This window comes from Grampus griseus, assembly GCF_964374135.1.
Source record: "Grampus griseus genome assembly, chromosome: 14".
NCBI lineage: Eukaryota > Metazoa > Chordata > Mammalia > Artiodactyla > Delphinidae > Grampus > Grampus griseus.
This window is the reverse complement of record NC_139008.1, coordinates 59,705,557-59,721,492: the sequence shown is the minus strand read 5'-3', so window position 1 is coordinate 59,721,492 and position 15,936 is coordinate 59,705,557. Positions and strand designations below refer to the sequence as shown.

Below are 15,936 nucleotides of genomic sequence, written 5' to 3'. Positions count from 1 at the left end.
CTACAAAATGCTAATGAAAGCAATCAAAGAAGAATTAATAAAAGGAAAAACATACCATATTTATAGATTGGAAGACATAGTATATTTAAGATATATATTCTCCCCCAAATTGGACAATAAATTTAATGTAATTCCAATTAAAATTCCAGCAGGACTCTTTGTAGATAGAGACAAGCTAAATCTAAAATGTATATAGGGACTTCCCTCCTGGTCCAGTGGGTAAGACTCCACGCTCCCAATGAAGCGGGCCCGGGTTCCAACCCTGGTCAGGGAACTAGATCCCGCATGCTGCAAATAAGATCCAGTGCAGCCTTAATAAATAAATAAACATTAAAAAAATTCAAATAAAGTGTATATAGAAAGGTAAAGAAACTAGAATAGCCAAAACAATTTTGAAAAAGAAAAACAGGGCTTCCCTGGTGACGCAGTGGTTGGGAATCCGCCTGCCAATGCAGGGGATGCAGGTTCGAGCCCTTGTCCGGGAGGATCCCACATGCCGTGGAGCAACTAGGCCCATGCACCACAACTACTGAGCCTGCACTCTAGAGACCACAAGCCACAGCTACTGAGCCTGCATGCAACAACTACTACTGAAGCCTGTGCTCCGCAACAGGAGAAGCCACCGCAGTGAGAAGCCCGTGCACCGCAAGGAAGAGTGGCCCCTGCTCACCGCAAGTAGAGAAAGCCCACATGCAGCAACAAAGACCCAACACAGCCAAAACTAAATAAATAAAATAAATATATTTTAAAAAGTAAATAAATTTAAAAAAGAACAAAAACAAAGATGTAGGATTCACATTAACCACTTTTTTGTAGGTTTGTTTTTTTTTTTAATCTTTTGGCCACGTCACACAGCATGTGGAATCTTAGTTCCCTGACCAGGGATTGAACCCGCGCCCCCTGCACTGGGGGCATGGAGTCTTAACCACTGGACCACCAGGGAAGTCTCTGTAGGGTTTTTTTAATTTAGTTTTTTAATTGTGGTAAAATTTAGCATTGTAATCATTTTTAAGTGTACAATCAGTGACATCAAATACATTCACAACATTGTAATGCTGGACGTGCTATCTATTTCTAGACCTTTTTCATCATCCCAAACAGAAACATGTACCCATTAAGTTATAACTCCCCATTCCCCTTACCCCCAATCCTTAGTAATCTCTACTCTTTTTTTCTTTAAAATGTCTTTAACTTTTATACAATTTTTAAAGGTTACTTTCCATTTACAGTTATTACAAAATATTGGCTGATTTCCCCATGTTGTACAGTACTTCCTTGAGCCTATCTTACACCCAATAGTCTGTACCTCTCACTCACCAACCCCTATAATGCCCCTCCCCCTCCCAGTGGTAACCACTAGTTTGTTCTCTGTATCTCTGAGTCTGCTTCTTTTATGCCATATTCACTAGTTTGTTATATTTTTTAGATTCCACATATAAGTGATATCATACAGTATTTATCTTTCTCTGACTTATCTCACTTAGCATAATGCCCTCCAAGTCCAACTATGTTGCTGCAAATGGCAAAATTTTGTTCTTTTTTATGGCTGAGTAGTATTCTATTGTATATATACATACCACATCTTTATCCATTCACTTAATTTGGTTTCATGTCTTGGCAATTGTAAATGCTGCTGCTATGAACATTGGGGTGCATGTGTCTTTTCAAATTAGTGTTTTTGTTTTTTTCAGATGTATACTCAAGAGTGGAAATGCTGGGTCATATGGTAGTTCTATTTTCAGTTTTTTGAGAAACCTCCATAATGTTTTCCACAGTGGCTGCACCAACTTACATTCCCACCAGCAGTGTACGAGGGTTCCCTTTTCTCCACATCCTCACCAACATTAGCTTTTTATGTTCTGTTTTTGTTTTTGTTTCTGTTTTGTTTTTGGTTTTTTTTTTCTTGCGTTACGCGGGCCTCTCACCGTTGTGGCCCCTCCCATTGCGGAGCACAGGCTCCGGACACGCAGGCTCAGCGGCCATGGCCCACGGGCCCAGCCGCTCTGCGGCATGCGGGACCCTCCCGGACCGGGGCACGAACCCGCGTCCCCTGCATCAGCAGGCGGACTCAACCACTGCGCCACCAGGGAAGCCCTATGTTCTTTTTTATGATAGCCATTCTGACAGGCGTGAGGTGATATCTCATCGTGGTTTTGATTTGTATTTCCCTGATGATTAGCAATGGTGAGCATCTTTTCATGCGCCTGTTGGCCATCTGCATTTCCTCTTTGGAAAAATGTCTATTCAGTTCTTCTGCCCATTTTTTAATCGGGTTGTTTGGGTTTTTTTGATATTGAGTTGTATGAGGTAACCTCTATTCCACTTTCTGTCTCTATGAATTTGCCTTTTCCGATACCTCATATAAGAATTATATGGAGGGCTTCCCTGGTGGCGCAGTGGTTGAGAGTCCACATGCCGAGTCCACATTCCCTACAGTTTATATTGTACACCCAGGAATAGGGGCATGTGTGCCTTCAGTTTTACTAGATGACGCTGAGTGTTCTTCATCTTGTCATATATGTCAAGCATAATGCAAAGACAAACACCTCTAATGACACATGGTACAGACACAAATAAGGGTTTATTGGAGGGAACTTCTCGGCAAAGAGCTGGGATCATGCATATAATGCCTCAAAGTCCCATTATCCAAAAGATGGCTTGCTAGGCCAAGAAGGGCTGATCTCGGTGTTAAAAGAGCAGGAGAGGGGCCCCATTTTCACTCCACTTTGCATATTTATGAGGAAAGTAGAAGGAACCTTGGAATCCCTTGACAACTATGTAACAGAGGGAGTTTGCTGGCCAGGGAAATGTCTTACTAGAAATGGGGGAAATTCAGAGCTTGAGTTCACATGTCATTTCAGTTATGCTGAACTAGCTGTTCCTAGGGTACCTAAGAGAGAAGGGAAAGATTCACTGGAAACTTCCAGCAGACAAGGCTGGCTGTGTTCAGTTATATCATTATATAATGTTCCTTTCTGTCTCTGGTAATTTTCTTTGCCCTGAAGTCAACTTTATCTGATATTAAGATAGCCACTCCTGCTTTCCTTTAATTAATGTTTGCATGATACATCTTTTTTTATTTTTTTACTTTCAAGGTGCCTGTATCTTAACACTTGGAGTTTGTTGTAATTACAGTTGAGTCACGTCTTCTAATTTACTGTGCCAATAAGCTGTGCACTTATGTGTACTTTTAATTATATATATTAAACTTCAATGAATAATTTTTTTTTTTTTTTTTGGAAAAAGTTTTGCTGTACAAGAAGCATTGGAGATGGGGAGAAAAGGAGCAGGGAGATGGGAGATGTGGTACTAATCCCTCATGGTGATCTGAGATTGAAAATGAGAGACAGGCAGAGACAGAGACAATACAACAGCCCAGCACTAGGCAAAGCTTACATAATAGGCTACATGGATGTCTTTGTGCCATAGTTTGCCTGTTAGTATTTGCCACATTCCTGCCCTTGCAAGCTCTCCTCTGAATTGCAGGGGGCTTAAGGTGCCTGGAAACTACATTTTGTGGACTTCTTTGCAAACTAGGTTACAGTTAGATTTTGCCAGTGGACTTCATAGGTTGGAGATTAGAAAGTGGAAGGAAGGGAGAAATCTGATTCCAGCCACACCAGGCAACCACAAGTGATCACAGCTGGCTACTGGTGGCCACAGGTGACTGTGGGCTCCAGCACCAGCACCAACATCAGGCTTATAAACACCAGACCAGGATTTCCCTCGTGGCGCAGTGGTTAAGAATCCACCTGCCAATGCAGGGGACACGGGTTTGAGCCCTGGTCCAGGAAGATCCCACATGCTGCGGAGCAACTAAGCCTGCGCGCCACAACTACTGAAGCCCACACGCCTAGAGCCCATGCTCTGCAACGAGAAGCCACCGCACTGAGAAGCCCGTGCACCTCAAGAGTAGCCCCCACTCGCCACAACTAGAGAAAGCCCGCGCACAGCAACAAAGACCCAACACAACCAAAAAATACTAACAAACAAAAAACCCAAACCAAGGGTGTTATCAGCTTCCTGACTTCTAAGTAAAACTCCCTTCTCCCTTTTTCTCATCTAGCTCTGCCAACATCTTTTTTTTTTTTAAAGACTGCATTTCCTTGCTTTATTTGCATATACAGACTTGATTTTTTTTTTTAACAGTTTCCCCAAAGGAATGTGTCTTGCTTATTACTGACATTTGGTATGTTTCATTCATTGGAATATATATATTTTTTATTTTATTTATTTTTGGCTGCATTGGGTCTTCATTGTTGCGTGCGGGCTTTCTCTAGCTGTGTCCTCCGGCTTCTCATTGCAGTGGCTTCTCTTGTTGTGGAGCATGGGCTCCAGGCGTGCAGGCTTCAGTAGTTGTCGTGCATTGGCTCAGTAGCTGTGGCTTGTGGGCCCTAGAGCACAGGCTCAGTAGTTGTAGCGCCCGGGCCTAGCTGCTCTGCAGCATGTGGGATCTTCCCAGACCAGGGCTTGAACCTGTGTCCCCTGCATTGGCAGGTGGATTCTCAACCGCTGCACCACCAGGGAAGCCCTCTTCCAACACCTTTATACCCAATGTCCAACATTAAATTCCCCTCTTCTTGAAATATCTAGAGTGGGTTATTTTCGTGGCAAGATACTGACGGACACATAACTTCCCCTTCAATCTGAAAGAAATGAATCGAATGCTGTCATTTACCAACACTCTCCAAAATGGCTGGTGAAGCAAACCCAAATGCTCTCAGCTGTTCTCTCTGGTTTTCTCCTTGGAGCTGTCCCTGTCCACACCCCGACACCATACCCACCTCCCACCTAAACTTCGAGAACCGTCACCTCTATTGCATCCGGACTGACCCGCAGCGCTGTATTTCACTCCCATGTGTACACCTCCCCGGTCTCTGCTCCCACAGCAGCCAGCCTCCACCTTGGCACGCTTGTCCCCTCTTGACTGGGAGCCCCAGGAGGTTGATGGGCACTGTTTATCCTTGACTCCTTGCATGCTTGGCACTGAGCAGGTGCTTACAGAATGTTTCACATCACCAAGTGGTGTCTGCCGCAGAAGTTGATGGGTTGAAGAGTTGCTCTGTCAAGCCCTGGTTCAGGAAGAACCCAGGTGGGATCCTCTTTCCACACTATTTTTCCAGAAGTCGACTGATGAGAGTATACAAGTGTGTGCAGAATAGGATCGGGGAAGCTGAGGCCTGGCCCAGCTGGAGGACCTGGGACATAGAGACCACAGGAATATTGGCTGAGGTGCCAAATAGCTTTAATGAGCCTGAGCATCTTTCCCCCTACTTTGTCCCTCCCTCCCAACTCTCCGTGCCCCCTCCTTCAGTTCTGGACAGGTCCAGCCTGCCCAAGGCTCTGGGGCTCTTCGGCTAGAGGTGTTAATTCTGTCCCCTCAGTCGCTCCAGCCGCCTCCGAAGGTCCGGGGGCACCTTGGCCCCAGCTGCCAGCAGCTCTCGAAGTCTCTGTTTGGGAGTCTTGGTGAGGTGGAAATTGCAGGGCACAGGGCCCTCTTCAAAGGTGACCCGGCAGTTCCGAGTCGCTGCGTGGTAGCCCTCAGCACTGGCAGTCACCACATAGTCCCCTGGGGTCAGCAGGCGCCAATAATCCCCGCCCCATGCTGAGAGGAGTGAAAGGCAAGATCAGAGTCCAGTGGTCCTCAGCTTCTGACCCAGCTAAAGCCTCCCACACCTCCCCCCATCCCCTCCCCCACACACCCACCCGTTGTTACATCATGGTTAATCCCATCCACGGCAATGACAGCATCAGCAATCCCAATCTCCGTGTCCTTGTCCCTCACAACTCCGGCAATGCCCATGCGCACCTGTGTGGGAAAAGGTTATCAAAACCCCTTTCCTTCTGTGTGAAAATGTGGACTTCAGTTCATTTTCTGGCTCTGTTTCCCACAAATTTGATAGAGGTGGTGCGTCTACTCTGTTTCTACGTGACAATACTCTGGTGAAAATATCTCCTTATTGACAAATTGCATCTGGAGTGGGAGAACTATAAACGCCTGGCAGGAGGGCATATCTATGGGCTTTCCCGAGTTCAGTGACTCTTGTTATTGGCCTTGTGTTTTAGAACTCTTGGAAACTATACTTACGGAGTCATTCCAAGGGACATGAGTTCTGTGAAAAGTGAAGTGTCTATGCCAGGGCATTTCCTGCACTTGCAAAATCGGACTCTTCTGAGAACAGCTCTGGGTCAGCTCTATGGACCATTGCCTGGACTGCTGTCAGGTCTATTCCCACCTGCTAACAATGTCTTACGCCACCCCGCTGGCAAACCGTGATTCCTGTCCTGTATCCCTCCAAGTCAATCTGATGCTGAGTGAGTGTGACCCATGGCACCTGTGAGTCAGAATGCTCAGCCTGACCTTAGGCTCAGCTCCCTATTGGGAGTTGCATCAACATGGAGAAGAGACCAGTCAGGAGTGACTCGGGCAGGCTGGGCACAGGGGGGATTCAGGTCCGACCTGTTCCAGGTAGGTGAGAAGGGCATCTTTGTTGTTCTCCCACTCCTGGCGCAGCTCGTTCTCGTGAGGAAACTTGTCACAGGACAGCTCCACAGTGACCTCAAAGCAGTTGGTGTGTAGGTAGCTGAAGTCATTCATGCCTAAGGGTACCGCAGACACTGGAGCCTAAAGGGGCGGGATGGGAGCCCTGCCCTCCTGGTGCCCTCCTCTGGGACACATTCCTGGTGACAGTTGACACCAGTGGTTATGTGAGAGCAGACTGTCTTACTGGGCAGTTATGGGGACGGAGCTAACCCCACCCTTGGGCACATACTCCCAGGAACTGTGTGCCAGTCAGCCCCGTTGATGATGTTGCCATACGAGGAGAAGTCCTGGCTGTGGCAGGGTCGGCGATCTGGGTCCTGCATTGCCCAATTAGTGCCAGCATAGACAGTGCTGAGCCAGCGAAACACTGCCTCATCTGGGGTGGGCGTGAGTTCACGGGCGGCCCACGGAGTCCGAGTCATGTCGAAGGGGTAGGACACCACGAGCTCACCCCCGTGGAGGTTGGCACTTAGCACAAAAGGAATCCGTTCCATCCACTTGATCACTGCCCGCGTTTCAGGAGCCACCTGGACAAGGGCAGGTCAGGGGGGTGGGAGACAGAGACAAAGGCCCCTAGGGTGGCCCTCCACCACTGCCCCCAGAATACTCACAGTGGCATTGGGCAGGGTGTAGTAAGTAGGCAGTGGCAGGTGATGGTTGGGGACAGTGTCAGGCACCAGCCCATCATCCTCTGCTTCCCACAGTGGTGTGTTGAGGTCAGCAAAATTATGGTTAAGGTCAATGCCCTGATGGTTCCAGCGGCCCTCTGCCCAGCCCACCAGCTCCGAGCCCTGCCAGGGACGAAGTCTGTTCAAGCCAAGCAGGCTCCAGGCACCACGACGGAAGGAGCAGGCTGGCCCTCGTGCCAAGTGGCCTACCCGGCGGAAGGCAGTCTCATAGCCGTCAGGGTTCATGGAGGGCAGCAGGTGAATGCGCGTCTCGGTGAGCAGCCGGGTCACCCGCGGGTCCCCTCTCAGGAACTCACGGCACAGGAACTGCATTAGGAGCAGGAGCAACTCCCGCCCCAGGGCCTCATTCCCATGCATGCCGGCCACGTAGCGCACCTCAGGCTCTCCTGGGAGCATATAGGTGCTCGCAACTGGCTCGTGCCCCTGTCCCTCCCTGCCACTGTGCCCACCTCTCCCACCCCACCTGCCAGTACCCAGCTCATGCTCCCCAGGCTGGTCCGACATTTCCATCACATACAGCTTCAGGCCCTGGTGGCTCTTCCCGATGCTGTAGACGCGGGTGATGTTGGGGCACTGCTCGTTCACCTGCTTCATCAGCTGGGGGGTGGAGTGCACCTCCCATGGTGCAGGGCATGGGAGGATCAGACCCAGGGGTCAGACCACATGTGGCCACGGAAGGACTTCAAAAGCTTGTGGTGGCCCATACAGATGGGGACACCATGGCACAGTACAGGAGTGGGCAGCAGCAGACCAGAAGGAAGGGTCAGAATAAGGGAGGCGCCATAACAAGGGAAATGGGGGCAGTTTAGGGGTCAACAGGAGGGTGAGATGAGGGTGGACATGAGGGCAATCATGTCCAGTTATGCCCTGGTAGGCGGAGGACCTGAGATGGGCAGATCCTCCCACCTGGGTCATAGTGGTTACCTTCCTCATGGCTTTATAATCATGATGCCGGAAGTCCAGTGTGTCGGAGGATCCCAGCACAGGGACCTCAGGGAACAGACCATTAGGATCTGGTAGAGGATGAGTTCGCAATAAAGGGGGAGTTGCCAGTGGAGGGTGCGCCCTGCCCATCCAACCCTTGTCTTACAGCCCACCTGAGACTGGGCAGGCCAGGATCTCTGCCCGGAGGCAGGATGCACCTCCCTGGAGCCAGGTCTGGGGCAGCAGGCGAATGAAACGGGCCACCTGCGGCTCAGGCAGGAGGTTCAGCACGGGTGTCTCTGGGTCCGAATTGGCAGGAAATACCTGGGGGCATCAAGTTCTTTGTAAGGGTGGCTTGAACCGCAGCAGCCAGCCTGGCGGAGGGCCCAGGGAAGGAGCTCAGGCCGCTGAGCTCACTGAAAAATCCACCCCGGTAGGCTCAGCTGGAGACTTGCCCACTATGTCAAACACAGACCGCTGCCCACAGCCTTTGCCAGCAGGCAGCCCTAGGCAGCCACGCTTTCCGTTTTGGTCACAGCTCATTAGACCAATATGGCCATGTGACTCAGGAGCAGCCAATCCTGGAGGTGGCCAGGACCCCACACTGTAGCCTGGGGTAAAAAGGGGTCATTGAGATGGGGAAGCCAGAGCTATGAGGAGGTGAGAAGTGATGCAAGGACCAGGGGCCCATCACCAGAAAGGGTGTTCCAGCAGGAGGCTGTGGCATGGAGGAAGGATTTGGGGAGGATACAGGCATCCAAAGCAGCCTGCCTCCCAAGGCTGTCTGCTGGGTGCCACCCATCCTGACAACAACCCCCCTTCTCCTGGGATGCCCAAGTGGACACTGTTCCTTGTCCTCAGAGGAGCCCCAGCCCAGCCCAGCACCCTACAGTGGGCCAGGAGCCCAACTCTCAGCATAGAGGGCCCCAGCCACCATGGGACCTCTCACCGCGTCCATCCCACTGCTGCGATTCTTACTCCCCCACCAGGTAAGACTGTCATTGCTGAACTGGACCTTGTATGATGTGACCCAGTCATACCTGGCAGGAAAGATGGGTAGAGATGATGGGTGGCTCCCAGGACTCCCACCCCAGTCCTCCTGAGTCTGCCCATGACTTCCCTGGTCTGGAGATATCCTGCCTCACCTCCAGATGGAGTTCCTGCCCTGTGTGATAATGCCTGAGAAGCGGGTGGGGTGCCTAGCATCCACCTGAAGCCAGGGCTCGGCATCCTGCTGCTCGGCACACCAGGCACCATCAAAAAGGTCACCATCCTCGAGGCCTGACTGTGGGCACAGGACATAGTCATCAGAACCAGGTAGGCAGTATGGGGTAAGCCTAACCGAAGGTGGGAGGGGCACGTAAGGAGGTCCTAGGGGTTGCCTTGCTGACCTGGATGTTGAGCCGTCCTCGGTGCGGTCCAAGACCAAAGGACTGGCTGCTAGATGCATCAAGCTGGTTATCTGAAACTCGCAGGGACTCCAGGCCCAAAGGGGGACAGTCTGGGACAGGGACAGAGCAGTAAAATGGGACCAGAGAAAGAGTGGTCAGGGCACACAGGAAGCTGAGCCTAAGCTTGCCAGTGTGTTGGACAGGCTGGGGGCATGTCTGTGCCCAGGAGACCAAGAGCTACATTAGTTTGTGCCCCAGAGACTGCAAGTCTGGGCAGGGCCCCTGGAACGGTGGTACCTGGTTCTTGCTTCTCGGGGAGGTCAAGGGTCCTTGCGGGGCTGGTGGTCACTGAAGCCCTGGCAGTCACCGGGGGTCTGGGGGGAGTTAGCTTCTTTCGCTTCTTCATGATGATCTTTTTCTTCTTGATGACTCGAATCCGGACATGCTGTTCTGAGGTCCCTGGGGACCAAGGAGGCAGAGCACCAGGGAAGGAAAGGATGACACAAAACCCCAGATGGAGAGGTCTGCCAGCCCAAGAAAGCCTGCAAGTCCACAACAGGCCCCACCACACATATCCAAGAACCTTGGCATGGACTTAAAGGCCCACAGTCTGACCCCCAACCTACCTCTCCAGCCACTTCCTTGATTCCTTCTCCCCTCTGACGGCTTGGCCCTCACCAATAGAGAGCTACACTGCCACTAGGAACTATCTGCTTACTCCAAAGAGCTGAATTTGGTTTTTTAACTCCTTCTTTGCCCGGCTGTCCCTTTCCCTGTCATCCACCACCTTTGATTTTATTGCCTAATTCCCATTCTTCCTTTGCATCCCAGCCCAGATACACTTCAAGGAGCCTTCCTTAGCTCCAGACTCGGTCTCATGCCCCAAAGCCTCTGTACCACCTCCATCATTATGTTTGCCGTCTGAGCTGAGATGTCCTGTCCTCAAATCCATGTCTGCCCGGGTGCTCAGGCCTTCCAGAGCTGGACCCCTGCCCTGCCTGCCCTTCAGTACAAAGTATTCATTGCACAGGGCAGGTGCCACTAGTTCCCCACCCAGCCTAGCTCCACAGATGCCCCTAGAACATGCTGTACATTTTTGTGTTAGGTGCCCTGTGCCTTTGCACAGACTGTTTCCTTCTTGGCTGCCCTCCTCTTCAGCTCTTCCTAATTCAGAGATACCCTTCAGGACCAGTTCCACTTGCCTCTCCCAAGAAGCCCTCCTAGGCTGCCAATCTCCTTGCTTTCCTCCTCTCTTACTCCCACATCTGAAAAGGTGGGAAGTCAGGCAGCCTTCCCCCTCCCTTCCCCAGGCAGTGCCGCGTTCCTCCTGGCAGAGAGCTCTTCTTCCCTTCCTCAGTTCTTTCCTTCCAGGCCCTGCCCTCAGTCTTGCTCTGCACCCTCCTCCTTTGTCTGCACCTCTTTCTCCCCTCCTCCGGGCTCTGGCCTCAGTTTCCTCATCTGTGAAAAGGGAAAGTTTGGGGCTGGAAGAGATAGCATCCAACTGGTTCCTGTCCCAGGACTGCTGACTTGGTTTGGCAGGGAACTGGGGCTGCTGACTCAGCAGCCATTGTACCGGGCAGGGAGTGTGTGTGCGTGGGGAAGGGTCGCCACACAGGCGCTGGGCACGGAGTGTGGCGTGTGTGGCGTGTGTGTGGTGTGTGTGCGCGTGCTGGGGAGGGGTCGCCACACGGGGGGCAGAGGAGTGGGACAACCGGCCCGCGGAAGAAGCGGGCCGTGGGTCGGAAGCTCACCGTTCTTGTTCCCTGCGGACAGCTCTGCCTGGCTGCTACGCGGGGCCGGGGTCGAGACCGGGGCCTCGGTGGTCGCGGGCGACGCCAGGCCCAGCACCGAGGCGCCGGACGCCCCCAGACTCAACCCGACGGCAGGCGCGAAGGTGGCCAAGGCGAGCAGGAGACCCCACATGGCTGGGTCCAAAGCAAGGACACGCGCTGGGCCCGCGATGGCCGGTGGGTTCGCCTCTTCCTGCTGGGGCTCGGGAGCCCCCCGCCCCTTCCTGCCGCCGCCGCACGCCCCCTGCGGCCTTCGACACGCCCACAGCCCGCTAGTTGGCCTCGGACCCTGGAGCCGAGGGGTAGGCAGGGGAGGGGAGAGGAAGGAGCGGGGAGGGGCCAGGGCTGCAGCCCAGGGTCTCCGCACCCGCCGACCCTCCCCCTCCCTCTCTGCCCCGCGCCCCAGCCCCCTGCACCTAACCACATATTATCCTCTCTCGGCAAAGACCCTGCACCCTGGATTCCACGCGATCCTGTGCGCCTGTCCCACAGTGGGCACTTACTGTGTACCATGCCCCGTGCCAGGCGCTTTACCCGTGGCCTCTCAGACAAATCTCATCTTACAAACTGGTAAACTGAGGCTCAGGGCGGCTAACTGACTTAGCCTAGGTAGCGAAGCCGAGAACTTTGGGGAGGAAACTACAAACCGAGAGGGAAATCTATCCAGTCAGAACCCCCTGCCAGGACGGGTGGGACGGAAAGAAGGGTGAGAGGAAACTGAGGCGGCGGCTGGGGTACGGGGTGGGGGAGGGCTGGCTCTCCAGGAATTCTTCTGAAGGACACCCAAGGGGCCCAGCTAGAGGCGGTGCTTCCCACCCCCGCACCGCGGCGCCCCGCCTCTCCTCTCTCTTCCTTTCCCCAGCCTCCTCTCCTTTGCTCACCCGGCTGCCACGTTCCGGGGTTACATAATCCGAGTAGAGGCGTCCAAGCCTATGCCCAGCGGGCTGGGGCAGGGGGTGGAGGGCGAGGCTGATGCATGTCCTGCCCTCCCCCTCCTCACTCTCCTCTGGGAGCCGGCAGCCCTGGTCTGTGTCTTCGGGACCACCTCCGACCCCGGGATTCCAGGGCGCAGGACCCTCCCCATCCCCCTCCGAGGTCCCCTTTGGCTCCCCAAACCAGGGTCGCCTCCCCAGAAGGAAGGCATTCGTCCACTGTGCGCCTCTGGCCGGGGCTTTGCCTTTGCAAGGATCCCGCCAGGGAGACACTGCCATCCCCAAGTAAGAAGAGATGCCCAGAGGTGGCCGGGAATCCTCCGGAGTGCGCGGGGCCCCTGAGCAAATGTTTTCTGCAAGGTCACTACCCATATGAACAATTTGAATTACCCTAAATCAGCGTGTCAGCACCAATCTCGTCGGATCTCTCGAAAGGAATATGCGCTCCTGGAACTGAGACCCACCCCCAGAAAGAACGATCTCATAGACTCGAGTCCCGGAGCTCCTCAAGGCATTTGGTCCACGCCATGCGCTCTGGGTAGAGAACCCCCGAAAGGGAGAAACTGGGACAGGGCCCCCGCGGGTCCTGCTCCCGCCTTAGAGCGCCCCGCCTGGACACCACTGCCGGGACCCAGTCACCAGAGGAGGATCTAGAAAAATTCAAGGAAGGCATGCCGAAGCGGAGGGTCCCTGAAGCGCCGGGTCCCTGAAGCGCCGGGCCGAGTCAGCGGCAGAAAGACGGTACTGCGGCCCCAGGCTTCGCAGAGGTGGGAGGCAGGGAGAGGCTCTGTGGAGCTAGAAGCGGGTCTGTACAAGTCCTGAGGACTACTCCACCTCCCGCCAAAACCCAGTCTGCCCACTTCACGGGCCCCACCCTCATCCAAGTTTCACAGAGTGGTGCGAGAGGGTCGGGGCAGAACCTGGCTAGGACAGGTCAGCCTCCTGAGGCTCCCACCTCCTCCAAGCCCTTCCCTACACCGCAGCCAAATTGTCCTAGTGCGCTCACCTTCCAGGCTATTCCTGAAAATGTTCTTCCCCACCCACAGCTTTCCCACCTCATCTCCCTGTGTTCTCCCCCTGGCTCATATCTCTCCAGTCCCACAGGCATTCTAGCTGTTCCTCCAATGCACCAGCCCCATCCAGCCTCAGGGCCTTTGCACTGGTTCACCAAGTTTTTATCCTATCACTCAGATGGCCTTTCAATGTTACTTACTTCCCTGACCATTCTGACAAAAGTAAACTCCAGCCTCCACACGTACTATATCCTCTCACTCTGTTTTGTTATTGATTCAAGGTACTCAACCCTCTCTGAATATATCTTGTGTTATTTATTATGTGTTCTTTGTCTGGGTCCCCACTCCCACCCAGCAGAAGGTAAGCAACCCCACAAGAGCCTTTTGCACCCAAATGTTCACAGCTGTACCTCAGGGCCTAGAACAGTGCTTGGTCTCTAGTCAGTGCTCAAAAAGTATGTGTATAATATGTTCAAGGTTAGAGGGGACCCAGCAGGGCTGGAGGGAAGCTGGCCTCCTCAACAGTGCCAGGTTTTACAGGAGAGGAGTTGGCCAGCAATGAACTGGGAGACATGCCCCCAAAGAGACTGGTGGGACGGGGCATGCTGGCCATCTCCCACCAATCTCCCACCTCCTCACACCCCTTCTAACTTGCTCATCCCTTCTGTTCTCCCTGCTCAGCTGCTGCCTTTGGCCCTTGCCATTTGGTTGCCTAGAGCTGCAAAGGCACCAAGTCCGGAAGCAGGGTCTAGAGGTGGCGGCTTCCAGGGTGCAGGTACTTGCACAGCCAGATCTCTAGCCCTGGGAGCCAGGTGGAGGCTTTTTCGTGGCCCCCCGAGAGCAAGGCTATGTTGCAAAGCACAAATGAGCAAGACTGAGCTGGACTGGGTGGAGATACCTGCCCCAAAGGGATTTTGGCTTAAGGGATGGTCTGGGACTCTCCTGGTTGCTCCCCAGTGTGGTCAGGTGGCTGGAGGCAGAGAAGATAGATGACTTTGGTGCCACACAGGCTTAATGTCACATCCTACTTCTGCTGTTCATTTTGTTTGCGTATCCTTGGGCGGTAATTTTACCTCTCCGAGCCTCAATTTTCTCATCTGTAAAATGGGAACAATAATATCTTCCTCTTTGGGTTGCTGTGAAGTGAGATAATATGTGGTTCTTGGGGGCCACTACCAGATGAATTAAAGGTAGGGAAACAGCGTAACACAGTCCTCTTGCTCCCACATACGCAGATGGAATAAAACATTATCAAGAGAAGAGAGGAGGCTATGTGTCTGGCTGTACAAATTGAGAAGTAGGCAAATCTGCTGCCTCTCTGTGCCTCCTAATCTCCTGTCCCTGGTACTCACTCCCCACTAAGTGCTCTCCCTATGATGCAGGTGAGCTTTGATGGGCACTCCTGTGGCACCTAGAAGCATCTCCCCACGTGCCCGTCTCCCCTCACCACTACCTCCCCCAGCTATCTCTCTTTTGTACATCAACGTCTTCTAGAGCCTTATTCCTCAAAGTGTGGCCGAGGACCAACAGCATCAATAACCCCTGGGAGCTTGTTAGAAATGCAGAATCTCTGCCAAGACCTACTATATCAGAATCTGCATTTTAAAAAGATCCCCAGAGGATTCAACCCCAGGAGATTCAGGTGGGCTGAGAAGCATTAGATGGAGGTTTAGAGCAACTCCATCTAAAATGCATGAGATTCACAGCTTTCTGAGGTTGATGGTGTTTGATGCTGTTACTGGAAATTTTATCTCAAGCCGTATGAGGACATCCACGTAACATTAGGAAATTGGTATTTCATTCATCCTGGGAGGGTATATTCCTGATCTCCACCAAAGGACCCTATATTGATTTGCTTGTTTTAAATGAAATCATTTTAATCGAAATACTACAGAATATAATTTTTAAGACCTTTTAAAAAATTATTTATTTATTTTGGGTACACCAGGTCTTAGTTGAGGCATGCAGGATTTTCAGCTGCAGCGTGCAGACTTCTTAGTTATGGCATGCATGCAGGATCTAGTTCCCCAACCAGGGATCGAACCTGGGTCCCCTGCATTGGGAGTGTGGAGTCTTACTCACTGGACCACCAGGGAAGTCCATGCAGAATATAATTTTAAAGGTAAATCACATATAGGCCTATAACAGAAGATTCTTCTCTATACTTCTCTATTCTCAAGTCAAACACTTTTAGTTCTGTTTGTTATTCCTTCTTGTATTTACCTTTATGCTTCTATTGCTATTTCTTGGATTTTTATGTTTAGATGTTATCTGTGGATTTCCTGCTATGGAATTAAGGATTTCGCTTTCCTACCACCCCTCCCCGCAACATACACCAGAATACACATACACATTTCCTCCTGCCATCCTCCCAAAAGAACTAAATCACTGGAGTCAATATTCAGTGCTTATATTATGACCATGTAAAGATTATTGTTCAACTTTTTTTGTTCCCTGGAGTTAGCAAGTACTTTGTTTTATCATTTGCTTGGTTTTCAAGGCACTAGTTGCTAATTCAATCCCAAAGCTTCCAACAGAACTAAACATTTTGCATATGTCTAAAAACAGCAGATAGGGACTTCCCTGGTGGCGCGGTGGTTAAGAATCTGCCTGCCAATGCAGGGGACATGGGTTCGAGCCCTGTTCTAGGAGA

General features: G+C 52.1%; 1 protein-coding gene across 1 annotated transcript; it reads right to left on the bottom strand.

The window, feature by feature from the left end:
* Positions 1 to 5,273: 5,273 nt before the first annotated feature.
* On the bottom strand, positions 5,274 to 11,471 carry CPXM1 (carboxypeptidase X, M14 family member 1; the record flags this gene model as incomplete). Its single annotated transcript, XM_082670837.1, has 14 exons — positions 5,274 to 5,605; positions 5,707 to 5,809; positions 6,461 to 6,600; positions 6,774 to 7,071; positions 7,156 to 7,335; positions 7,423 to 7,619; positions 7,707 to 7,830; positions 8,158 to 8,246; positions 8,331 to 8,481; positions 9,107 to 9,197; positions 9,303 to 9,442; positions 9,549 to 9,658; positions 9,846 to 10,007; positions 11,300 to 11,471. 14 exons carry the CDS (start codon positions 11,469 to 11,471, stop codon positions 5,367 to 5,369), a joined length of 2,196 nt encoding a protein of 731 aa, XP_082526963.1. The 3' UTR covers positions 5,274 to 5,366.
* Positions 11,472 to 15,936: the final 4,465 nt, after the last annotated feature.